This window comes from Pteropus alecto, unplaced genomic scaffold (genome assembly GCF_000325575.1).
Source record: "Pteropus alecto unplaced genomic scaffold, ASM32557v1 scaffold50, whole genome shotgun sequence".
Lineage (NCBI taxonomy): Eukaryota > Metazoa > Chordata > Mammalia > Chiroptera > Pteropodidae > Pteropus > Pteropus alecto.
The window spans coordinates 2332655-2360466 of record NW_006431918.1 but is presented as its reverse complement, the minus strand read 5'-3'; the positions used below and the strand labels follow the sequence as shown (position 1 = coordinate 2360466).

General features: G+C 36.9%; 1 protein-coding gene and 1 pseudogene across 6 annotated transcripts in view; both read right to left on the bottom strand.

Moving 5' to 3' along the window:
- The window catches only part of IL15 (interleukin 15), a 67572-nt gene that overhangs the window by 20772 nt on the left and 18988 nt on the right, over window positions 1–27812 (bottom strand). For 4 of the 6 annotated variants that reach the window (XM_015600673.2, XM_025042485.1, XM_015600671.2 and 1 more), the window contains exon 2: window positions 22761–22879. In XM_015600673.2, coding sequence (XP_015456159.1) covers window positions 22761–22823 — 63 coding nt within the window. In that variant the 5' untranslated portion in view covers window positions 22824–22879. Of the gene's footprint in view, window positions 1–2060; window positions 2177–22760; window positions 22886–27812 lie in introns of those variants that run through there. The other 2 variants (XM_006906231.3, XM_025042490.1) reach the window with 2 other exon arrangements.
- On the bottom strand, window positions 25707–25825 carry LOC112475116 (annotated as a pseudogene).

The window sequence follows — 27812 nt, the reverse complement described above, 5'->3', positions numbered from 1 at the left end:
AAAATAACTGTTGAATATGGCAAAAGCATAATCACAGAGAATTTTATAGTTTCTCATAGAAAACAGTTAGATTGAAATGTTTATTATGAGTTAATCTTAAGAATCTATAAAAATAATAAAGAAAATAGAATAAAATGTTACCAAAGATAAAAACAGAAGTTGATCAAGTAGAAAATGTAATTAGTAAAATTAAGAGATCGTTCTCTGAAAAACAAATCTGACCAAAACTAAAAGGAAAAGAAAGTCTCAAATTATAGACATTAAAAATGCAGAAGGGACCATTATTAGTATAATTTTTGTAAATTATATGTTCATACAAATCAATTTAAATGTTCACTTTCTAAGAAAATATATATTATCAAAATAGACTCAAGAAGAAGAAAGCCTGGTTAAGGATCAGTCTAAATATATGTAATAAGAAGACTGATTTCTTTAAGAAGATCTTACCAAACACTCAGGGAACTTATAAATCCTTATGGTAATATAAGATTACTCTAATTCATGGGCACCACAATCTGATATCAAAACTATATAATGATATCGTAAGAAAGAAAAGGATACAGCAATCTTTTATATGAATATAGATGCAGATTTCCAAAATAAAATATGAACAAATTTCATCAAGCAGTGTGTTAGCAGAATAAAATTATATGACTAAGTTTTATTCTTGAAACGAAAGGATGGCTACCATCAGGAAGCTTATTAGTACATTCACTACATTAATAGATTAAAAGAGAAAAGTCATGGTTGCCTTTGCAGAAGGAAAAATATCTGACAAAATTCGACATAAATCCTTGAAACAAAAAACATTGAAATATTCGCCAGCTGATAAAGAATATCTAATACAGACCTGTAGGCAACCTGTTTGGGTCATGTTCTCTAAGAACAGGCACAGAATAAGGAGATGCACAATCAGGGCTGCCAGTCAACACCGATGTGGTCACAGCTGCGTGGGTTCAAGTTCTGGCTCTCTTTAACTCTCTAGGTGACATCGAGACATGTATATACCTTAGTTCTTTTTTTCCCCCCAAATCAGCAAAATGGAGATAATTATGGAAGAACTTCCAATGATTATTATGAAGATTATTGTGAAGGTTAAATTTTACATGTAAAGCACTTTAGATTGTGCACGAGGCATAATAAGGCCTCACAATCTATTCATATTATATTGGCATCTCATCGAGAACCTTTGAGAAAAATAGGGCAGGCACCATTATTATCAGCCTCATTTTAGCAATAAAGAAAGTAAAAGATGGAGAAGTTAAGTAATTTGCCCAACATTACACATGCCAAGAAGAAATACCACTAGAGTTTAGTCCTGGTTCTTTCATTCACTTACACATTCCTTAAAATATTTATTGAGTCCCTACTATATGTCAGTCACTCTTCTTCTAAGGATACAGCATTGAAGAAAAAACAAAAACAAAAAACCAGAAAGTCAGAAAACAAACAAGTAATTATATAGTATGACTGATGGCATACTCAATTATCACGGAGAACAACAAATACAGTGTATGTGAAATTAACCCCTGTTTTACATAGGATGGACAAGAAAGGCCTCACTAATCAGGTGACATCAAATTCAAGCAGAGACCTAAAGGAAGAGAGTCAGCAAACAACATCTGAGGAAATAACTTTTCAGACAGAGGCGACGAGAAATACAAATTCCGTGTGGGGGGAGGTGCTAGGAAAGGCAGGAGGCTAATTCATCCAGAAATTCAGGAGGTGAGACCGGGGTTAGGTAGGGGAGGGTGGGGAAGAACTTGGGATCGCACTGGAAACCCCATTTAAGACATGTTGAGCCCAGGGAGGATGCGAACTGCCTTAGGTTTTAAAAGCCACACTCTGGCTGCCTTACTGACAGTTAGATTGAAATGAAGCATGGGCGTAGGGGGGCAAGCATGGGCGTAGGGAGGCTACAGGAGGGCTGCTACCATAATTCATGGCAATCGTAATGATGATGGATATAGATACATATTTTGAAGGTACGGGATCTGCTGATGAATTGGATTTTGAGGATGAGAGAAAACATCCTAGAGGAGATGACAAAAATAGATTACCTTAGAGGATGATTAAAGTTAGCCGATCTGAGAAAGGAGAAAAGGGCTTTCCAGGCAGAGGGAGAATAATGGGCATGACACCAGGAAGCATGCAGGTCAACTCCATGCACTTCAATTTTGCTAGCGCATTAAGTTGGAGAAAGGGTGTGGTGGCCGCACAGCGGTGAGAAATGCGTTAAGTCACCGAGAACCTTGCCTGACTGCAGAATTCGCTGTTCACTGTGTTCGTGAGTGCAATGGCCTGTCACATTTGTGTTTGATATAGATCCTGACCACCGTGCAGAGGAGGCATGTAAAGGACACAAGACAGAAGGTGGGAAAATGAGTTAATTATTATGACAGTTGTCTTTATAAGGGGCTAAACTGAGGAGGCAGTCGTAGGAACTGAAAAATAGTCATAGTATTGCTTAATGGGGTAATACTTCTCAGCAAAATTGGCAGCTTTCGTCGGCTGTCTGGGGATGCAGGGTGAGGGACGGGAAGAGTCTCGGATGACTAACACATTTTATGGTTTGGAACGTCCGGGCTTGGGGGCCACTCGTTGAGACTGGACGTGACACAGGACTGGTCTGAGGGGACGATGACTCATCCGGTAGCCGACACGTTAAATTTTAAGTTTCGGAGGCCGGTGGGATAGCAAAGAAATGTTGGATGACAGATGAATATGCAAATTAGAAGCTCAAGAGATGGCAGAGCTGGAGATTGGCTTAAAACCATGAATTTGGAGATCAAGCCAGAAGAGCATGTAAAGAGAAAACTGCAGTGAGAAAAAGAAAGAACAACAATCTTTAACCTTTCTTCAGATAATGGCTTCAGTGAAAGGCTTCTAATTGCTTCAGGTTATTGGTCACAGCAAATGTGATCATACAGCAAGCAATTACGGCACTCTCGTGTAGCATTTTTCCTTGAGTGTAAGAAGAACGTTTTTTTCAATTTGAATGTTTCTGAAATTGAGTCACATCTTATAAATGATCTCTATCCTCATCCTCAGAAAAGCTGTTATTTAAAAGATTGCGCTTCTTAAAAAATTGCTTTTGTTTCAGGGCAAGTTCTCTGGGAAGGAGACTGATGGATTTATGTGCAAGATGTATCCTGGGAACCATCTGCAGCATCATTACCTGTGGGGGAAGGGAAGCAAGCTGAACTGGGCAGAGGAAGAAGTAAGGCCACTCTGCAGTCACGAAATGGGCTCTGTGGGGCTCTGAAGCTGGGGTGGCCCTCTCCAGTTGTACAAGTTGGGGAAAGGAAAGCCTATTAACACTCCCTGCCTCAAAGAACACAGGATGCAGGCTGTCCCCAGGGAGTGGGTGTGACCTGGACAAGCACAGCTTCTCCCAGAGAGGACTGTCAGCAAGCAGCACTCCCAGCAGCTGGGATAACAAATTCTTCATTCCCAAAGGAGAATATGGCCACAGCTGTGGCATGGCATCCACCACAGTCAACGTTCAAGAATGAAAGAAACACAGCAACTTTCCTTCTATTTGATTTCTTCTTAATATGATCATGAAGTATTAGACATAAATTTTCCCTGGCACGAATCATTTTAACATCCACTTTAGTAAAAGTTTAGGTCATCTGAAATCCTACCCTGTTTGTGAAAAAGTAGAGAAGCAGAATTATTCCTGAAAATTAAAAAATTATGAGATCGAAAAAGACATTCGCTGTGAAATTCCTAGAGATTTATTGAAAAGTTATTTGGCAATGAAAGAGTAAAATAATAATGATAAGTGCTAACTTACACAGCACTTAGAATGAGGCGGATTCACCAGAGGCCAGCAAGCCTCTGTCTTGCACTGTCTGGAGTGAGGGGACAACAGCACCCATCTTGTGGTCACCTTTTACCTCCCAGAAGTTATTCTGGGTTTGCAGCAGGTATTTTCAGCTGCCAGAATGCCTTCAATCTGGACTCCAATGACAATCGAACCCCAATAGACCTCATGGGGAATCTGGACCTTGCCTGTAACTCTAAGGACAAGAATGTGAATACAACGCAGGAGGGCCACGATGTCCCAGGCTCTCAGTGACTTTACACTCGCTCCCCCCATCTCTTATAGCTGCCTGATATCATGCCGAGTGAAACCCAAAAGCTGGACTTCTCCCAGGATTCCCTCCAAACAAAAAAGACTGCCTGAGCTCGAAGCCCTGGAGGAAGTTAGAAACGTGTTACTTCCGGTAATTCATTATGAAGGCAAATGAATACTTCCTAAACCACCAATAATAAAAAACAAATTTTGATCTACTTTGCTAGAGAAAAGAATTCTTTTTTTCCATTCTCTCTATAGAAAAGGTTAAAAAATTATTATGCCATAAAAGAGGATATATGAGTGTATGCAGACAAAACTCTATAGGAAATAAAGTGTATTTAATGAAGTTTATTAGTGATGATGACAATATTTTGTGATGTTTGTGGTACTTTTCAGCTTTTCATATCTGTAATTTGTCATTTATTTTCCCAATCTAAATATATCCTTAAATGTTCTCATTGACTAACTTCGTATTCATAATTCAGTACTCTTTTTCTTAAAGATAGGGCCAGACATCTTAAAATCTCGAGGCCCCATCGACCTGGATTCTCCCTTACTTATCATGCATTAGATGCTCTTCCAGGCACTTAAGCAATTTAATCAGGTAAATTTATGAGGCAGACGCCGTCATCATCCACTTTACAGGTGGGGAAGTTGAGGACAAAGATCTTAAGGAACTTGCCAACAGTGACTCACTGAGGAACAAGGCCGTGTGAAGATCTGAACCTGCCGTCTCGCTCCCGAGCCCACGCTCTTTAAGCTCTGTGCTCTATTGAAATAGGCCATTTACATATTATCTTTATGCACTTCGATAGGCATCCTCTCCTCTATCGTTCCACATTTACCACACTCCTTTGCGGTCAAGGGAATGTGTTAGGTACTGGATAATCTCAGGTGGATCTGAGGTAGCTCCTACCCTCACAAAGCACAAAGACTAATGAGGAGACCCAAAGTGCTGTGATAGAAAGCATGATAAAATACAAAGGTATAAAAAAATGCTATGAATCAGTAAAGGAGAAATAATGAATTAAACATTCTGTTTTGCCAAGTGAAAGTGTGTGAGCAAAGGCATATAAACATCTGATAAGTCTTCCTTTCATTCATGGAACACTGGGGCGCTAATGCTATAATATTCTAAAATTTTAACTCAAGAAAGTGGATATATTTGGAACGACAAAGTTGAAAAGTTTCATTTTAGGACTAGTGAACAGATGTTTTCTGAATACTTATGATGTGACTGGCATTTTGATAGGCATTTGGCGATCTAATCAAGAGAAAACAAATTTTAAAATTGGAAAGAATAACTGAGATCCCATAACCTACCCTATTTTTCCATGAAGAAGCTGACACCAAAAGATACATAGCATATATTCCAAGAGTCATCTCTTTCAAGAGGCCGTTCTTAAATGACCACAGTCAGATATCATTTTACCTTTTTCTAAACCCAGCTTAGGATACTGTTGTTCTTCTATGATTATTGTTCTTTAATCGGGTACTTGTTTTATACATATGAGATCACGAGCTTTTTGAGCTTCTTAATGACAACTTTAACTACTAAAATCTTCACCATCTCCTCAAAAAAAAAAAAGAGCATTTAAGCACATATCCAAAAATTTAGATAAAATCATCTACAGCTAAAACACTCATCCCTCTAGAAGTCTCAGGATCTCAGGTTGAGGATCTTCTAGATCACTGGCTCCCCCAAAATAATTTTTAAATGAATGTCCATATCATACATACATAAAATACATTTATCTATTTATCTCCTATTGTGCTCAACATAGCAATAAACATGATAGAAGCTTAATAAATGTCCATTGATTTGAATTACCCAAGAATTAAGTCACGGTCAAGAGGAGACACAGAACCAGCCTCATAACTCCCTGGATAGTCATGTCTTACACTATCTCATGATCTCTTTACAAACAAATAAACACACAAACAAACAAACAAACAAAAACATAATCATTGCTACTATGAGCTCAGTTTTATAGAGGAGATAAAATAAACATTAAACAACAAACTCAGTATACGACTTGGTTATGACTATACCTGCAATAAAAATTCATGTTTAGGAAAGGACACCACCTGTAACATAGAGGGTTCTCAACAAATATGTGTGGAGTGCTTGTGAATATATGAATAATAAATAAGGACAAATAAATGCTCTGCAAATGGAGAAGGCTTTTGGATGGGGTAGCAATTGAGGTTAATACTGAATAGCGAATGAAATCTGAATAAGAAGTAGGTGGATATTCTAGCTAATACACACCCAACATAAACATTACCATCGAGTGTGAGAAGGCATCGCCTAGAGGCATCGCTGACTGGAAAGTATCGAAGCAAGTGCACTTGAATAGGCAGGCTGGAGTCGGATTGCATGTGACCTTCAAAGTCAAGGTGAGGAATCTGATTTGATTTTCTGGGCAATGAAATACAACTTTAGATTCTTAGACCATGATGTTACCTAACAGTTGTACTTGACAGTAATTAATAATTAAATGAATAACCAAAGAGAAAAAAAATTAATCACTTTTGAACATCAGCTAGTATAAACACACACTAGTTAAACAAACTATCATCCTAATCTGATAACTAGTCTTTCTACTTAAAATAACTTAATTTATGATTCCTGGTCATCAGCATGCATTCTTTTGACAGGAAAGAAAATACGTCGATTATTCAAGAGTGAGCATTTGTAGCTGATTACATGACATGCTCACGTTTAAGTATGAGCTGGAGAAGCACAGGATTGGGTCATAACCAACTGGGATCCTACATGAAGTCCCCCAGCCTCTCCAAACACGTGTCCAATAGGAGCATCCATCTGGATTGTGGCTCTGTTAGTGCTGCTTCCCTAAGTGTATGTTTTTAATTTGCTTTATCAAGTATTCATATTATTTTTGTACTTGGACCTGCCTACTAAAGCTGGTCATCATCCAATCTCTCTACTAATCTATTTACAGCCCCCTTTAGAACTACATAATATTGAAAAATGAGCAATGTTTTTTTTTCCCCAGGAAATTTGTACCACTCCTTCTCCAGCCTACAGCTTTATTCTTCCCCTTTAGCATCGCCTTCTCCACCTTCAAACAAATATTATCCCAATGACTGATTCCCACAGTGCAGTTAGCAGAATAATCCAGAGAAGACACCAAATCTATATCATGTCTATTAGACCACATTGTCTCTCACCTTCCCTAACTGTCCAAGGAACTCTCCAATGTTGGCTTTCCACCCTGTGTGTATGTGTGCGTGTGCGTACGTGCATGTGTGTCTGTGTGTGTTCACATGCACGTACATACCCACATGTGAGCATGTTTGCTGCTGCAGAGAACAAAGGAAAAAGATCTCTGCTCTTATAGAATTTATATATTTTTTACTGTGACCACAGATTGTGCATATGTGTTGTAGAATGCGGGGGTAAAATAGCCATGACTTTCTGGTAGAAATTTCTAGCTAGTACCTTACACCTTAAGTAGCTTTGTTCAAATGTGCGATGGGAAAAAAATCTGTAACTAGATAAAGTCAATATTTTGTGGAATTTAATTATGTTTCCCAAAGTCAGACCCAGCAAAGAAAATTCAGTTAGTCATCATTAAGTAAAGTTTTCCTAGTGTTCACATTTTTTTTTCAACAAATACAGGTCTTAATTTAAGAAGAGGGAGGTCCATAAGGAGAACAAAGCTAGATATTAATATATTAATCATTTATATGGGACGATATTAGTTAAATTTGTCTTTGTTGTTAACTCTGAACAAATGCTCAGAAAATCCTGCAGTTCAGCAAAAATCATTTCTGAAGGAGGAAAAGTACACTAAAAGGAAAAGGCTTGAATTAATCATCTCTATGGTAAAGTATACCAATTCACATGTTGTCTCTAATATTGACTGTTAACCAAAAAACTTGAACAATTGTCTAGAAAAAAATCACTTCTCAGCAGAAATTACTTCAATATGAGCTATAAGTTTGTGAAGTAAATTGAAATCCACAGTTTGTATGATGCCAAAAGAGAATAATGATGCTTGGTCTCAGAAACAGCAAAATGCGTCAATGTCTAGGAGTTATATACAACTAATGCAGAGATTAGCTTTCTATACTAATAACCCCTTATATCAAGCCAGTTAATGATTTAACTTGAGCACCTGAAGAGATTCTGTGGGTTATTATGTGAAAGGAAAGAAGGCCTATAGGTAATAAGGCCATGCAGAGTAATTATCTTGTGGGGGAAAAAAAATGTTTTCTGTTTCCAGTAGAAATGTATGAAACAAGTGACAGAGGAATGAAAAAATATCTTAAGAATCCTGTTATTTTCTTTGATTCCCTCAAGCACCCATTATCATGACAGAACTGAATATTTACATCAAATAAACACCATTAGCAGAAAAGAAGAGGAAAGAAAATTCTTTTTCCACTTAGAGCATTTCAATATCAAGAGTACCACGGGCCATTAAGGCACAACAAAACAGCCTGTCTGAACTGCCACTTACCCTTTCATTTATTTATTTTAAAAGGAAAATGTGAATAAATATCTGTATAGTTTAGACTCCCTCTGGATGCTGAGCAACCTGTTTCCCAGGAAAGCAAAAGATCACTAAGACTTCTATTCCTCTTAAAAAATATATGTCTTCTCTCCCTTCTTTTCACTCAGGTTAATTAACATGCCAACTCATAAGTAAAAAAAAAAAAAAAAAAAAGGAAAGAAAGAAATCGTGTTTTACAGTACGTCTCATGTAAGAGTTCAGAGTAAGAATCAAGAGTTGTTTTGGGGCAAGAAGGAAAATGTACGATAACGAAAGAAGAAATTCTCGCAGGCTCTGCTTAACTAAAGTAACATAGGATTGCTAATTAGTCACAGATTTACAGTGAGAATATAGGTGTGTACAGGCTGAGCTGAATATCGCAGATGCCAGCCAGTAAAGACATGAAACCAGACTGACATGGCCACAAAATGTAAATGGAGAACACAGAATTTTTAATAAGGTAACACTGGCATTAAAATATGCTCATTTCAATTACAAAGAAAAAAAAATCTCCCTCAAATGTTCAATTAATACTCACTGAGGATTCCCTGGCAAAAAGCACTTACTTCTTAGGGGCCATATGTCTAGAGTAATAAAAGGTGAAAAACTGAAAATAAATAATATTTGGGGTCGATACTGCAAATATCCAAAGAAGACATCCTGAAAGCTTGGCTCTAATGAACAGCAAGTGCGGATGGAACGTGACGGCTGAGCCCGTGAAGGAAGGCTGGTGGGAGATGTTCTGTAGGAACAAAGTGCTGTGTCCAAAAGGTACATCGGGCAAACGCAACTCCAAGTTAAAACTAACACTCGGGTTCTGAGCTTTTAATAGCGCACAAGGCGGCAACTCATAAAGACAATTTCCGATCAGATTTTATGGGACTTTTCCTTTATAGCCAAGACATAAAGCCATCTCCATGAAAAAAAAAAAAAGCTTTACAACAAAACTTCCCATCAAGTGTTCAAAAAAAAGAAAAAAAAGAAAAACAGAACCGTCTGACAAGTCTCTGCTATTCAAACAACAACAACAAAATAAAAACAGTAATACGATATTCATTCAATAGAATGAAACACATAAAACACAGGAGATAGCTCACTTCCGGACATGGTACTGATAGCATTAGGCTTCTTGTCTCTAATACTCCTAGTCATACTCCCCCTCCAGCTATAATAAAATATTACTATCCAGCTAGAAAATCAACACATTGGCTTCCAAAGCACATGGCCTCGGTAGTTTTCCTATCAGAATCTTACAGCTTTATGAAGCCACGTACTGACACAATGGCAGCGTAAAGACAAAATAAAACCCAAAGAAAAACAGATAAACAGCTGTTTCCCGTTGCGCTGAGGCATCATTGCAAACATATAGTCATATAGGTTTTTGCATAGTGAAAATTCTTTTTATTCTTTTCAAACTGAACAGCAGCATGAATAGTTCGGTTCCAGTTGCGGTTTTCCAAATTTTACTACCAGAAAAATCGTTCCCAATGTGCATGTTGTCCATAACATCCTCTCTTCCAGGGAGAGGAGTTACATAGCTCAGACTCCATTTCTAATTTAATTTTTTTTAACACCTTAAAACATGGTGTGGATCCTCTGACTTGTCACAACTAGGCCATCAATTTGGCGGAGAACCCATCAGGATGACATCAGTGTTTCATACAAATTATTTCAGAAAGAAAGGCAAAACCAGCTTTCTTAGACAATGCACAACCTCTCTGACCATAGTCAGCTACCATGATGCCTGTGTTTTAATATTTTGGTAATTTATCCTAAGTAGCAGAATATTAACATCTCATTATAAGAACGATCATGCATAAAGTGTGACCAAATAACACTTAAATACTTTAAAATATATTTCTGGTAAAATAAGGGAAAATTTTTAAAAAAATGAAAAACTTATTTAAGAAGAACAGAGTGTGAAAACAATTGGATCCCAGAAGTTTTATTATGTAAAGATGGAAAAACAATCCTAAAACTTGATTGAGTATGACAAGCCCTTGCACATTCAAATTTTAGTATAATACTCACATACTCTGTATATTTTTTTATATGTCTTTATGAGATTCAGCAAATAAATTTTTAAGCAGTCAAAACAAAATAAATCAAACATTGCCAGCAACTTGGAATCTATCTAAAGCATGTCATAGATGTAGTTAAAATAATAGAATTTAGGAACTGCTCATTTTATAGTTGAGGACAATGGGGTTCAGAGATGTCTAGCAACTTGTCCCAAACTACTTAGTTATCGAGTGCACTGGGATTGGCTTTTGTTTCACACAGAGCACTGTTCCAAACACAACTGAGCTGTTATAATCTGTGAAGCTCTGTCTGACCTGGTAAATCATGGGGGAAAAAAAAGATTCCTATCATTATTTTAGTGGAGGGGGCGGAGCAGGGAGGAGAAGATTCAAAAGATGCCAATGAGAAAATCAATAGTTCTTTTAAAAAAATGTTACATTCAACAGCCTAAGAAATATATATCATATATTTGCTTATGTTATTTAAAATCAACAAAATGACACTTATCTGGTTTTCATCTTGTGCATCAGATCAAATATTCTGCTTCATAGAAATCCATGTAGTCGCTAGTTAATAGCTACTTTATATGATCAAGAATGGGATTTTTATTGATTGACTTTATATCTTTACAGTTCCCTTAGCACATTGCCATAGGAATTAAAGTCAATTACTTCTGAAACATACACAAAGAGAAAAATTATGATTGCACTCAAATTTCCAACCAAAAAAAATAATAAAAATTGAAATGAGTACGACTTAGTTAACCAAGTCTTTAAAGTGTGTCCACAAGAAAAGCAGAGGGTAGGAAGTAGGAACTAAAACTTGAAATAAGATGGGGTGAAGTAAGTGGAAATCACAGAACTATGCAGGATACAACCAAATCTAATTCACACGAGTCTTGATCATCTGGATCTCGTATTTTACAGGACCAGCGTGCATGTAAACATGCATTGGAACTCCAAGGCAGTACTTTTTACAGCACTATGTGGTACCAACACAGTCTGGTTTTACAGCAATAAGGCCAATTTCTGTAACTGATGTTCATGGATACAACAAGGCCCTCCAATGAATGCAATACAAGGACAAGCTCTGTTGTTCAACCACATCCAAGCTTGACCTCAAACTCTGTCAGTTACTGTTTTGAGTAACATGGTGTGGTAAGCACAGTTCTACACCCCAGCCCCCATAAGTCCCACCCTAAATAAGTATAGGATGAGATATCACTCCTGGTTGTATGTCATTATGTTGCACAGTAGGGAGACTATTGGGGGGTTGAGGGAAAGAAGAAGGTGGCTGGTCTCATCACATGAGCCCTTAAAAGCAGAGAACTTTTTCTGGTCGATGGCAGAAAAAGAAGCCAGAGGAAATCCAATCATGAGAAGGACAGATTAATGCCACAAAATAATATTTTGTTATGAGATCATTTAGGAGAGTAATCAGTTAGAAATGACATTGAAATTACTAGATTAAAACAAGCATAAAAAGAAAATAATCACTCCCCATCTCAACTCTTTGCTTTCTCAGCCTTGGTTAAGCACTGAAATAAAAGGAAAATAAGATGAAAATATATTTATCTTTTTGTCATGAAGGAATAAAAGTGACAGCTATTAAGAGACAGAATTTACTTCTTATTGCTAAACCAGTGAAGATATGTAATGATCAATAATGAGACTTTAAAACTCTCAAATTAGATTTTTTCCTACATACAGACAGATCCTTTACTTATAACACATTGATTAGAAGTTGCTGCACTATTTCATATAAACAACTAAAGCTTATATATTACTATGAACTATAAAGAAAGCCTTAAACTATACCTATTTCATATTATTTGCTAGTGACGATTACTGAAATACAAAAAATAAATATAACTGTTAGTCACTGTATAGAGAAAAATATTTACATTTAATCGCTTTACCATATTCTACTTATGTGCTGTCTTCAAATATATAAGATGACTTTTTACGATTAATAACAGTAAAAGAATAATTGCTAACAAATATCAAATATGGACTACTTATGTTACTGTTCTAAGCTATTTACATATCAATAATTTTTTCAGTATAACAACTTTATAATGAAGATACTGTCATTATCATCATTTTAAAGTTGAGAAATCTGAAGAACGGAGAAATTGCAGAACTTGCCCAAAGTTATACAGCGAGTAAGTGGCAGCGTCGGAGCAGGAACCAGGCAGTCCAGCATGCATCCATGTTTTTACTGCTGTCCTACGCTCCTCCCAGAATTAAACCAATGTCACTTCCTGTCTGGAAAATCCCTACTGCCCAGCTTTCCCGAGGCTCCTATCTTGAAAATGAAACTTGGTCTATAGGGTTTCTTCCATAATAGAGAGTGAAAATACATCCATCAAAGAAGGCTAGACAGCTGGTTGTCCCCAGGATCAGAAACATGAGATGCAAGTAGACATTTCAACCAGGAAGGTGGGGAGGCTAAGAGTAACAGGGGTAGAAGACATGCGTGCGATGAATTCTCCACCCAGGGGTTGGTTCCCTCAGGAGTGCAGTTGAGGGTACACTTACTGGCAGCCTTAGTTTTGCCCCGCTACCCACTTAGGGATAGATACCCAATGGATACCGATACAAAGGGTAGCTCCACTCAAGAGGAAGCCAAATGTGACTGAAAAACGAAGGCGAGGATTAGTTAAGCAGAGAAAGGGACTGAGTTAACACACCCAAGCCTCCTCTCTGGAAGGAATCTGGAAGTTTCTGCCAAAACCCACAGGGGATATAGAAGATGGCTAAAAAGAGAGCCGGAGGCGTGCCTGTGGTGAGTGACGTAAAGGAAGCTGAACCCAGTAGAGCAGAGAGACGATAAAAGCACAGCCCGGTGAGGGAGACTGAGGCTCAGGGGATCCGCAGCATCTGTCTTTCCAAAGAAAACATCTCTCAACAAGGATGGGCGTATATTTTCTAGGATATGTGGCACTTAATATTATCTCTATCACAAAATCAATCATTTAAACATTTTCAATTTAAATTACAAAGCAGTTTAAGCACAATTACAAAACATGTATTAAGAGAAGGTAATCACACAACCTGTATACTTTTTAAATGTACAGATTATATCCTTTCAAGTGAACTTTACTAACGATGACAGTAGATGAAGCTTAATGTCCCATAAAAAGTGTTAACAATGTCAGGTTATTAGGTTTCCACGGAATATTTAGATAACCTATTGTATCAGAAAATTAAAATTTAAGATAAGATAGGATTAAATAAATAAGCTTACAAATGGTAGATGGCCATAGCCAGGTTCGTGCTTACATGTGTATGTGGCTCTCACAGTGTTTTCACAACTTTCTAAATATTATGTAGAGACAAAATATACACACCCCACACGTGGGGACATTGTGCTTAGTGAGGTGAGCGGGGCACAGAGGGATGGATGCTGTGGCTGCAGAGAGGAGAGTGGTAGTTGCCAGAGGTCGGAGGCAGAGCAAAGAGGTGTGTAAGGGGGTCAAAGGGTAAAAAGAAAAAATAAAATTAACAAAGGGTTAATTTTAAAAATAAATATAACTGTTAGTCACTGAAAAATAAAATTATCAAAGGATAAAAATAAAAATAAAAACAACAGTTAAAAAAAAACAAAACCCAAGCAACCAAAAAATATACCACAAAATCCATGCACAAAAAGTCCTTAATTTTATGTTATATATACCTTCCTAATAAATTTGGTTAGCTGGCTTCTTAACCCATAGTAAATTACGAGTTAAAATAATGGCCAGCTCCAATTCATGCTAGTGTCTGGCAACGTGTACCTGCCAGGGCCCCGAGCAGTTAATGGGAGTGATTCTCTCATATCACAATTTTCATCCATCCTCAACCACAGTGGAATCACATTTCAAACTTTGTACACGAGGTCAATGGTTAACTAGGAACCACTTTATAGAAAAGAAGTGTTAAGCCAGCTTTTCTGGACAGCAGCCATTATCTAAAGCAAAGGTTATTGATCTGTCTCGAGCCATGTCAAATGACATGAGGTACCCAGCAGTCCTTGGACCTATAAACTTCAATGATATGTCACTTTAAGCATTCTATTCAGTTTCCCACTGACTATTTTCAACCTGTCACATTGTTCCTTGAATCTTAGTCCAAACCACCATCCAATTTCACTTGAACTACTGCATTAACTTCTTAGCTGTCCTCCTCACTATCCAAAAGGGTTCCCTCTAAAAATTGTTCTCCATTGACTAGAGATCCTGATAAAACATAGGTCTGATCCATCTGCTTAAAAATCCTCTTGAAGTTTCCTGTTGCCCTTAAGATTCGGTCCAAAATAATACTTGGAATCTCCTATAGGGCGCGGCATGATCTAGTTCTGCCTCCTTCTCCAAAATCATCTCACTCCACACTCTACCCTTTCTTTCTGATCTCTCTCTTCACTGGTCTTTCAATAAAAATAAATAAATAAGCAAATACACACAAACACACAACACTTTACGTGACAAAAATAAACACATCCCACATTATCCCTCACCGCAACTAAAAACACCAAAGCGTTTCAAAAATAAATATTTGATTCAACTCCACCCTTCCTTTCTAAAAACTGAATAAAATGAGCGCTAAAAAGCAGAAAATAGATTTGTTTCTTAATCTTGCTGACTGGACAAAGCGAACATGTTTAAAAAAAAAATAAAAAAGGAAGTCTATGGCCATGACACCCTGAATAAGCCCGATCCTGTTTGATTTCAAAAGCTAAGCAGGATCGGGCCTGGTAAGTATGTGGATGGGAGACCACCTAGGAAGACCAGGTGTCGTAGGTATAAAAAATTTAAAAAAAGGTGAGTGGCATACTGAGAGTGAAAAAATAGGATATGAATTAAACCATAAGTGTTCAAATACAGGAGAGACAGATGTGTGATCTTACTAAGATGAACCACTATTTCTGAGATTCCAGCCAGACTTGCTCTATTCAAATTCTTTCATCTTAAATTATTCCATAGAAAAACTACATCATCATCTCATCGATGATAATATAATGGCTATTGGTTACTGAGTGCCTACTATATTACAAAGGCCATGCATAACAGGTGAAAGGCTTTAGTTCATGTGTTGTTTACAGAACCTCTATGAGGAAGATATAATTGCTCTCTCTATCTTATAAACGATGAAACTGAAAGCTAGCCTAAAGTCGTCATGCAATGCTACTAAGTGGCAGAGCAGGGCTTCAAACTCTGGGCAGCTTAGTTTCTTAAACACTGCGCCAACTGGGCTTTAATGGTGCAATGGACAAAGGTCAGCACCCATTCTTTTGAAAAACAATATTAAATTCTTAGTAAAAGGAATAGAATAATAATTACTTTGTATAATCAAACCTTCCTTAAACTAATACCAACTTTAAGCCCACTAGCAAATGACTGTAGGTATTCTCATTGTATACAGGAATAAGAATAAGATACCATAGCAATCGTCTTTGGCACTTTCTTGGAATTTCTGATTAATACAAATAATGGCAGAAAAATAGAAACTATAGTTATAATTATTCAAAAGGATAAAACCATTACTTGCATATTCTACAATTAATCAACAAAGCTAAGCAAATTACTTGAGACATCATAAGAACTAAAATAGCAAGTTCTATGAGATGGTTTGAAACAAAATAAATAATAAAAATTAAATAACTGATAATTTTTATATGCATCATTCTGTATCTTAGCAATATTGAGGAAATTATCTAATCCATATTAACGACAAAATTATAAAATACTTAGGAATGAATGTGATAAGGAATGTGCTCAAACTATATAAAAAGTCAGTAAAACTAGACAATTAGATAATTCAAGAAGCATATTTTATTCCTGGATGGAAACACTATATATTGAAAAAAATGGAGATACTATTTTTCCAAATTATTTCTTAAGAAATGAAATTGGAAGTAAAATTGACATAAGAATTGGCATAGAAAGTTAAACTGACACAGTCTTAAAGTTGACAAGGAAAAATCCACCAGTGAAAATAATTTTGAAATAGAAAAGTAATAAAGAGGAACTCGACCTAGTAGATGTTAAAATTTATCACAGAATGAAAATAAGTTTGTCACTGAAGTATGAATAGACGACTCAAAGAAACACTGTAACACTGAATCTTGAAGCAGCAGGTAAGGGAACAGTTATTATTTATAATGAGTCTGTAAAGCCATTGGTTAGCTATTTAGGAGAAATCATATGCTAAATTTCAGCTTAAAAAAATAAAAAGATACCTAGAAAAAATATAAGCATCTGATTCTGAGAAGGCTTTCTGGAAAAGCAACTTTTAAATACTCAACATAGTAAGATTGATAGATTTGGCAAAATAAAAATTATTAAGTTCTATAAGTTAATGTATAGAAAACAAAATGATAGAATGACCGGGCTAAAAGAAAAGTGAAATAAATATATTAAAATGTACTGGTTCCTTACATAAAAGAAATTATAAAATCTGGTAAGAAAAACAAAACTATCTCTAAAGAACTGAAGTGTTAATTTCAAAGAGCGAAAATATAAATAACAAATGAACACTGAGGAATGCAATGCGGTAATCAAGGATACAAAATAAAATGAGATGCAATTCTTCACTTTACAAATTTTCAAAAAGATTCCATTCTATTATATTTTTTCTGCAAAGGTAAAATATTCCCATGGCTGAAAAACAAAACAATACGAGAAGCATTCATTTAGAGATCGCCGTCTGATTCCTGTCCCAGGCCACCCTGCTGTCTCTTTACAGTCTCTTTATTTAGACAACCATTTTTACTAGTTCCTGTGGATCCCTGCAAGTAAATTTAGAAATATATTCTTATATGCCCACACTCCTTAAATAAAATTAAATAATGAGCATTTTACGCGAGGTTGAATATTTTTTTATGAGTTGAAATATTATTTGTATTTATTTTTATGCAAACTGTCCATTCATGATCTTTGCTCACTGTGCTATTGCTCTGTACTTCCCCGCACTCCCACAATTTCTAAAATGTATTTAAAGAAAACTCTTGGTGATTTGAGAGGCAAATAATTTTTTCCCAGTTTACCATTATTCTCTGGTAGAATTTCCCCCAGAATGTTTGGGTATTTTGTTTTGTTTTGTTTTTCTCAACCAAAGAATTTTTTAAATGAGTCAGATATGGTTATTTTTTTCTTTTATATGCTAAAATTGAATAATAGAAATTTTTCAGATTCCATGGGATTTTCTAAGTATTAAGTCATCAGCAAATAATAGCTCCCACCTTTCTAAATTTTATACCTCAAATTTCTTTCTCTTCTCTAGCTTTGTTTACTAATAACTCTGGTAGAGATTCACTAGTAGAGGTGAGAAGTGTGTGCTGTTATTTTGTCTGTACTTATAGCTGAGAGAGCAGAAGTGCCTCTGGCATTTCGATAGTGTTTGTAATGCTGTTTCCGGGTTGAGTGTGTGTGTGTGTGTGTGTGTGTGTGTGTGTGTGTGTGTGTGTGCGTGCGCGCGCGCGTGCGCATAGTCTATCAGTTAGTCATGATTATAAAAAGTTTAACTCTTACTTTATTAATCTGTTTATTAAAACATCCAGAATGGCTGTGGAATTTCATTAAATGAATATTCAACATCTGCAAAGGTTAACATATGCCTTTTTTTCCCTTAGATCAATTAATATGATGAATTATTTTAATAGAGTTCATCATCTTTCATTCTTGGAATGAACTCTCCCTCATCGTGATATATTACTACTTTAAAGAATTGCCAGATTCTTTCTGCTAATAATTTTCTGAAGAATTTTGCATTGTAATTCATAAATTAAATTGGGAATAGTTTTCTTCTTGTGAAATTTTGACCAAGCTTGGGTATCAATGATATTCTTACTTCGTGAAAGCAATTTGAAGTTTGTTTTCCTCTGGAAGTTTAAATCACACTGAAATGATCTCTCCTTAAAAAAAAAATCATTAGAATGTAATATATCAATGATGCATGTTATCATATCTAGAGTAACAACTTACTAAAGATACTTTTAAAATTGAAGGTGATGGAAACAAAATAATATTAATAAATTAGTAGAGGAGAAAGGGATAATAAAAAGTTGATTAGTCCCAATAACCAAGAAAGGATGCGAAAGCTACATAAAGAGATATGTCAAACAGAAAACAATAGTAGAATGGTTGGTATAAGCAAAACAATATCTATAATTATGTTAAATAAAAATGGACTAAGTATTCTCTATAAAAGACTAAGATTCTCAGGTTGAATTAAAAATGAAAACATAAAACACAGCTACATGCTGTTTACAGGAGAATAACATTAGGACAAACACAGGCTGAAAGTAAATGGAAAGGAAAAGTATATATTACACAATCACTAAATGAAATAAGTTGGGATAGCTATACTAATGTTGGAAAAAGCAGACTCGAAGGCAAGTAACCATATTAGAAAGATACGGTCACCCCACCAGGGGGTATCATATCCAAAATATAGCTTCCTAAAACCACGGCTTTAAATTTTATAAAGCCGAATGAATAGAAATAGAGAAAGGAGAAATAGGCAAATTCACCATCACTGTGGGAGATTTCAAAATCTCTCTCTTAAAAGCTATCAGAACAAAAGTAAAAGAAAAATTCAGCAAGGATAGAATAGGTCTGAAATAAAAAACAATTAATAACTTGAGCTATCTGACATGTATGCTGCATTTTCCCCCAACAATGGCAAAAGTCACTCTTTTTTTTCAAGTACTACTGGAATATTTGCCAAAGTTGACCTATGTTGGGCCGTAAACGAGTCATTATAAAATTAAAACTGAAATTATTCCATATTTATTCTCTGGCAGTTTCTGGCTGTGTAATCTGTAACACGAAAAGATTACTGGGGAATTCTTCATCACTTGAAAATTAAGCATGACATTTTTTAATAACTCGTGAATCAGAGAAATCCCAATGCAAACCACACAAACAATGAAGATATGGCATCATCATCAGGCACAGAAAAGGTATTTCACTAAGGAGCATGATTCCAGGAAAGCAGGATGGAGTAAAAAATGGGTAAAAAGCAGAAAAGAAGAGAAAGCTAATAGAAGGGAGGGCTGCGGGGCTGGCCATTTCTAGGTGTGCAGAGCCATGCAAACTGCACCTTAAATAGTCTCTCCCAGGCAGAGAAAGGGGTAAAATATGTTACTAATCCCTCATCACGCTGGTCAGTGATTAGTCATACAGCCTGTTCACCGGTCATCATTTCCATGTCAGGAGGAAAGCCCAGGGAAGCCCACAGTTGGGAGCAGGCGCACGACGCCTCCCGTCAGGATGCACCTTGTAAAGTCTTTGGGTGCTTCTAAGAGATTGGCTTATGCGCCCATCCTGAGCTCCTCCAGCTTCACCACCGAGGGACACAACCCCTCCTTCCAATGCGTTTCCCTCTGTTTTGAAAGATGTGCTTCCTGAGGTCTGCCAACAATAGGGACAAAGAATCTTTCTCTATGTCTCACAGCAATGACTTCCTGTTTGAGCCTAGCTCCCACTCAGTGCTCTTGGAATACTTATCTGATGGTGATTGTTGATATCTGCCATCACTGGGTCACCTCTGCATTCCCATTCCTCTCTGTCACTCCAGTAGGACCTCCTGCATAAATTCTGCTGGCCTCAGTTAATTTGCCTCCATCCACACATGTAATGGGTTTTATGGCTTTTCACTGTCTCTGGGTTTTGCTATCGATGTATTTTGTGGGTCTCCCTGACATCCCATTCTATATAATTTCTAAGAGGAGAATTACATTTGACCCAAACTGCTGCCCTATTTCTCATGGAACCAGGAAGATTGTTTTAAGATTGTTAAATGTCAGCATTGGTGAGGATGCAAGGTCACCAAGACTCACAAAGAGATTATGTAGCAGTCAATTAGCACATATTTCCTGGAATATGGATTGAGCATTGTTAAAATGTTTATAACTTCAGACATCTTAATAACTCTCCTGGAAAAAATTTTCCTAACAAAATTGTCAGAAACCTAGATGGAGCTTTATTCAAAAATATATTTGCCAAAATATTATTTTTAATAAAATCATAATGGATTGCAATATATTTTCAATGGGAATATTATATATATATATACATTAAAATATTTACTTATGTAATGTCACAAGGAAATGTCACAGTTGCTGTTAAAAAAATGTACAAGGCAAACTTTCAATCATTTTTATATCAACCATGTAGAAAAAAATAATCCTGGGAAGAATCATGGAATAAATTGCTTCTTCGTTACTGTAGTACTGGCGATGTTTTTCCCAATTTTTCTATAGTTTTCATTTTTACTATAATGAGCATATGTGACTTTGATAATCAGAAAGATAATAAATAAAATTAAAAGCTTGGGACAAACTGAGTTAAAGACGGTGCCTCAAGGCCACGCCAACCTGTTAGGTTGCAGCCCCAGCCAAAATAAAAGTGGGGGGGTTTGGAGAGCATGAGCAGATGATATCTCTATTAATCTAGCCACATCTAAATTCAGCTTTATAAATACTTTATTCTCAGAAGAGAAAATAGAAAACAAAGATCATGATTGTACCTACAAGAGTTTAGGCTGGCACAAAAGTCGTCACGGCCAAAATTTCTTTAGCAGAAAGCCTAATATGCTACCCACCTGATTATCCCAAATTAAAACTATCTTCAAGGGAACGTCCTATAGAAACAATGCCTTTCTGGGTCCTTGTCACAGTAACCTTGGTGCACCCTAAGGAACACCTTATCCTTAATTTGCCTGTTTTTACTATGCAAACTGGAAGAGATAACTGAGGTCTTTAATTCCACCTCGCCGGTGTGCATCTCAACCATACCTCTCCCTAGCATCAGAGAGCAACAGGTATCACTGACCTCCACAAGACAACCACATCAAAATGCTTCTGTTTTGAAGTACCCCAAGGAAAGCCAGAACTGAAAATTTAGGAAGCGGGGCAAATTCAGAAAAACGGAAAGCACACGGTAATTTTCTTATGATTACAAAACAACTGAGGGGAGATTCTTGTTTAATTTCTTGCCTATTTCAAGTATGATTTCACTTAAAGAAAATTCCTGGTTTTTGCCCCAGAATTGGTCATAATGGAATTTTTAAGAATAACATGTTTATCCACTTTCATAAATATCTCATAGTGACAAGGCAATTAAGAGCTGTGTTCTTATTACAAAAATGTCCCAGGGTCTATCCCTCAATATCTAAAATGACTTCTTGCTTCTTTGAAGCCTTGATAAATAGCAACCCTAATATGTGTCTATCCCTAAGATTGTCAATGAGTTTCTTGAGTTTGGGGAATTCTTAATAAAAATTCTAGGAAACAGAGCAGTTTCAAGGAAACATTTAAAGTTAAAGTTTTACTTTGTAGTTAATTATAGGAAATAAAAACGTGTTCTTCATACTTTTTTTCTTTGAATTTATATCCCTTTCTTATTTTCTGATGCCAGAAATGATTGCACAAGACAGGAATTACCTTTTTCCTCTTAAGATTCTTGTAAAGAGTTTCAGTTTTCATAAATCCCTTTATTTAATGGTTTATCCTGATCTATACACATGCTACAGGATTTTTTTCTGAAGGAGTTAAATATAAATTATAACCGAAAGTAAAAATAAAATGTGTGTTCAATGAGTCACTCAAAAAATCTCATATTATTCTCTAACTTCCTGACATGGTACAATCATTTAGAAATTAAATAGTTGGACTACATTTGTTATTTAATTTTAAGTACCCCAGTTTCTTTAAAATGAACCTAAATCACAACAGAAAGTAAGATGCAGAATTTCTTCATCTTGTATGCCAAAGGTTGGCAAACTATGACCCATAGGCCAAACCTTACCCGCCCCCCTGTTTTTGTAAATAAAGTTTGTTCAAACAGAGCCACATCTACCCATGGCTGCTTTCCAGTAATAAGGCAGAGTGGAGTACTTGTGATAGAGATCATTTGGCTCACAAAGCCTAAAATATTTACTGACTCTTCAGAAAAAAAAAATTGCCTACCTCTGATATGTGCAGTGTTCTCTGACCTTAGAAAATGCCTTAACCAAGATACTCATTTAAAAAATTCAGAGTATACATATAATAACTTCACCTGGTTTGCCACATCTTCATTATTATTAATTACATTACTACACAAAAGGATCTATACTGCCTGATTTAATTCTTAATATCTTACTTACATGACTTCTTGTCGTTGGGCTATGTGCTAACATTGACTTCGCGTCTTGTGACATCACCAGCATGGCACATGATGGTACATTGCTTCGAAGAGCCAGAGGGCCATATGCAGAAATGGAGTCTGTAGGTGTCAAAGGGAGAAATAAAAAAAATTAAAATTATGTATTGAATGATCCTCCCTTCCTCAGATTTACGGTTACCTCCACACCTGATCATGCTAGGAAATACAGGAAGACTCATATGAAGAAAGCTTCAGAAGTCAACTAGGATTTTTTTGGATTAATCGTTCCTAAAATCTTCAGGCCTCCCAATAATTTAACGCAAATCCATGTTGACTATAGCTACTTCCTTTAAAATAAACTATAATGTTTCATGCAGTTCTCTAATAAAATGTTTTTCATTTTCCTACAAAACAGCAAAAAGCAAATGTGATATCAAATGTATTTGTGGACTGAATGTCGAGTTATCCACCAACTCTAAGGAAGAGGCTAAAAATAAGTCGCAAACATCTACGAATGAGGCAAAAAAGTGTCCATTCAGACACTCGGTAGTAAAATACATTATAACATCATATTTTCAAGGTATATGTAATTTCGAAGGGATTTAAATATGCCGACAGATTATACCTTTAAACCTTAAAGTAGTATATTTCCTATTAAAAAAGGCAGTCCAACTTATTTATGCCATTTAAAAAAGTTAAGCAGTATAATTCCCATTTTATAAAATAAATTAAGAAGCATCTTAAACAAAGTTCAGAAATGATCCATGATATAAAGAATATTTGTATTATTAATAATAAAATTATATATATAATCTTATTTTTTACTATTCTTGATTAGTAAAAGTTTAATATAATTTTAAGCCCAAAAGTTTAGACCATCAATATATATCCCTACAAACTGGCACTTTCCTGAATTATTTATTTATAATACTTACTCAAAACTGTGTATAAAGACCTATACTAGGTCTAACAACTGGTTTTCGTCCTTAAATTCATCAACCAGTGGGGAAAAAACTGAAAACAACTAACTAATGCTCTTAGTGTTTTAACAGAAGAATAAAGAAAGCCCCATGTAAGAACAGAGTGACACAATTAATTCTACAGAGATAAGGAAGATAAAGAACTTGGAAAGACTTCAGTGAGCAGGTGACATTCCAGCTGGCCTTGAAGAATAAGTAGCATTATGCTAGCAAAGGGAATGCTGCTTGCAGAGGTTCAGAATTCAAGAGGGTAGGAGAGGAATGGCACTTTAATAGGATTTGAATGTAGCTTTATTGTCACCCTAGAACTGGTGACTAAAACCCAATGTTGAAAATAAAGAAATATTAAGTTGGCCCTCATTCTAAAAAGAGTTTCAAAGCTATGTTCAGACACCTGCTCCAGGGCTAACTCAAAGGTAGGCAAACCTGTAGTGTGTCTATGACCTCCAAAACCACCAAATGCACCCCAAGACCCCATTCCCCACTCATATACGGGAGACTAAAATACCAGGAAGAGAAGGGAAAGGCAACGATTGAAATCACCAGCCAGGGGCATGATGGAAACTGCTGTGGGACTATGCACAAGAGAGATTGTGTTATGGACTGAATTACGTCTCCCCAAAATCCTCACATTGAAGCCCTACTCCACAATGTGATGGTATTTGGAGATGGAGTTTGGGGGAGGTAATTAGGGTTAAATGAGGTCATAAGGGTGGGTCCCTCATGATGAGATTAGTGCCTTTATAAGGACAGACCACAAAAAGCTTGCTGTCTCTGTCTCTTTCCACTATGTGAGGACACAGTAAGAAGGCAGCCATCTCTAAGCAAAGAAGAGATTCTGCACCAGGCACTGAATCAGCTGGCACCTTGCTCTTGAACTTTCTAGCCTCCAGAAGTTCAGGTGGGGTATTTTGCTACGGCAGCCTGAGCTGACTAATACAGGCTGGCATCTTATCCCTTGGCTGGACATCCTATCATCATGGAATTGTTGATTTGCTCTTAAACCTACATGACGAAAGAAAAAAATAATGGAGAAAAGTATCAGATTTTGTTTCCAGTGTTTGATTCAGCAAAGCTATGGATCAAGGCAGGCTTGTTTGCAACGGGACGCAGATCATCAGACCTGTTGAGCTGCGCCTCCAGGGGAGGGAGCCAAGCAGTCAGGAAGAGGTTAAGTCTAATCACCCACAGAAGGGAGACCACGATAGGTGTGTGGAAGAGCTCACATAGGTCTCATAGGAGAGCTCAGCTGTGGAACCCTCCCACACAGAAGGTATCAATGGGTAGTTACTATTGGCCAGGAAAAGAGGCAACAACCAACAGAGGACGTCCTGGTTAAGTCAGGAGATAACTGGTCCTTTTGCTCTATGTCACCCTCTCAGTTCCCAACTTTCAGCAGTGAGCGCCAGAAGGAGCCTGGAAGGCATGAAAAAGAGGACCACACCCTCTCCCCTCTACTGGTCCCACAGGTCTAACTTGAACTGGAGGAACAGATGGAGATGATACTAGAATTTTAAATGGACTAGACAATCAAATAATTGGAAGTGACCAGAATGCTATGGGATCTGACACTTCTGCAAATGGATAAGGGGAGTGGTTCCAGAAACATTTCAGAATTAACATAAACAGGTCTGTTGTAGAAAAAAAGGAAGACTCTGTGATTGTTCAGAAAAGATCAATTTATTTTAGATAAATAAATATGTAAGGCCAATTCCATGATTTTCTCCCAATCTCTAACAATACCTTTTCTAGTTTATTCCCTTTCAAATTACCCTTTTAACAATGCCTCATCAGATCTATTATTATACAATAATAATAACAAGAATCTTTATGAAGCTTTGTGCTGAAGGAAAAGATTGGTGTTTTTGTTCGTTTTTTTAAATATTTTTTAGGTAAGGCACCTTTGGTTGACCTCACAGATTGCAAGGACCTTGTCAGCTTACAATCCCTCATTTTTTTATTTTTTATGCCTACAGCACCTGGTCTTCCTAGATGGTCTCCCATCCAAGTATTAACCAGGCCCGACCCTGCTTAGCTTTCAAGATCAGACAGGATCAGGCTTGTTCAGGGTAGCGTGGCCGTAGACAAAAAAGATTATTTTTGAGAAAAATATATGTTCAATTTAAAAGGTGTTCTTAGACACGACCATCAATCTAAGCATTTTTTTTTTTTTTGCTTTGTGCTTTTTGCTTTCTCCTCTGCATCATGTTCATACAACAGCCAACTCCTTAGTCCTGGTTTTACTTTCCACTTCATCGTCTCCTCCATTATCTCATAAGGATTTTTTTCTTTGAGATTTTTCTTGGTCATTTTTTCCATCCTCTCTATGAACTTTCCTCAACTCTATCGAACACAGAAAGGAGACACCCATTCCTTGGGCCCTTTTCCCTTTCCAACCAGGAAACAAGCTTCCTTGATGGACACCACGACTGGTGAATTCTGCAGGAGGTGTGAGAATGAAATCAGCAAATACACCAAAAGGCACAGGATGGACACCTAGACCCATCCGATTCTCAAGTGGAGGAGCTGCTCTGGCTTTTTGGTTGCACCTGTTTACCCTCTAATCTTCGAAAAGGAAGATGAAGAAGAGCACCGAACACTGTGCTTTAAAGCTAGCTGGTCTCCTGCCTTTCATACCCCATGCCGGTCTAATCCTTCAGAAAGAGAGCTGCCTAGCACAAGGTCATGACCCCTCCCTGGGGGCCTGGCCCCCTTCCCTGGAGTTAGAACACCTCTGAAGGGCCATCACAGCTTCAGAGCACTCCCCAGGGGACTGACTGGCTGAGGCCTCTGCTGCAACCGCACCACAGTTCACCTTCTCCCTACACCCACCCTACTTCCCCACCCCCATCTCCACCCGTGCTGTTCCTGAGAACAAGCCCCAGGAGGCCTCCCCAATGTACATTTCCGCTTCCCAGGGAAGCTGACTTACAAAAAGAGTACATTCTGTTACTTGAGAAAATGTAATATTGGGAAACAGATTAAATTGACATAGATTGGGACTGCCGTTAATTTGACAATATGCACTGTGAACCTCCAATGAATACCAAATGTTATTTAGCCACAGACTCTCTTTTATGCTGAATACCTCCTGAAACTGTGGAACGTGGCCTGGGATGCGAATGCCACCCACTCTAGCTCACGCGAAGTATAATTGCTGAAGTTACTCATGTCAACACTTCCAGTAACAGCAAAAGAACGGAAATTAGTTAAATGTTCATCGACAGGGGACTCGTTAAATAAATCATCACCCGTTTATATAATGGATTATGCGTCCATAAAAAATAAGAAGTTCTAAGTACTGGCATGCAAAAGTATCCAAGGTATATTTTTTAAGTGTAAAATCCAAGGTTACTCAACAGTGCATGTCTGTTTTTAAAAAGGAGAGGATTAAATATGTGTGCACGAAATGTCTGTAAAGGCGACACTATACAATGAGGCAGTGGTCACTTCCATATAAGGGAATTAAAAAGCACTCTGTACTTCTTGAGCTTTAAACCATGGGAATATATTACCTATTCAAAAATTTTTTTAAAAATATTAAAAATTAAAAGCAAAACACTGCAAGTATTAGAGAGCAGAGATATAAATACTTTGTTTAATCATCTATGAAGAGACGCTGGAAAAAAATGTATAACATATTCTTCAAAGTCACTTAGGCTATGAGCTCCTCGAAGATAAGAATCATGGCTCGTTCACTGAACGCCCAAAGCCTAGCATAGTGCCTGAGCTGGAGGAGACACTTTTTAATTGAACCGTATTGCTTCCATTCGGCAACAGCTTTGACAGCCCTTTTTTAAATATGCAATCCAGGGAAACTCTGGGAATGGAGAAAGAACAGCATGTTCTATTAATGTAGTGTCCTGGTTTGCTTTTCCCATTATTAGCCTGTCATCAGCAACATTCAAAAAGTATCTGGAGCTGCGCTGTTCAATGTAGTGGCTACAAGTCATACGTGGCTATTTAAATATAAATATAAGTTAATTAAAATAAAACGAAACTAGAAGTTCACTTCCTCCGTTGAACCATGCACCTCTCAAGCACTCAAAAGCCATATGTGATAACTGGCTACC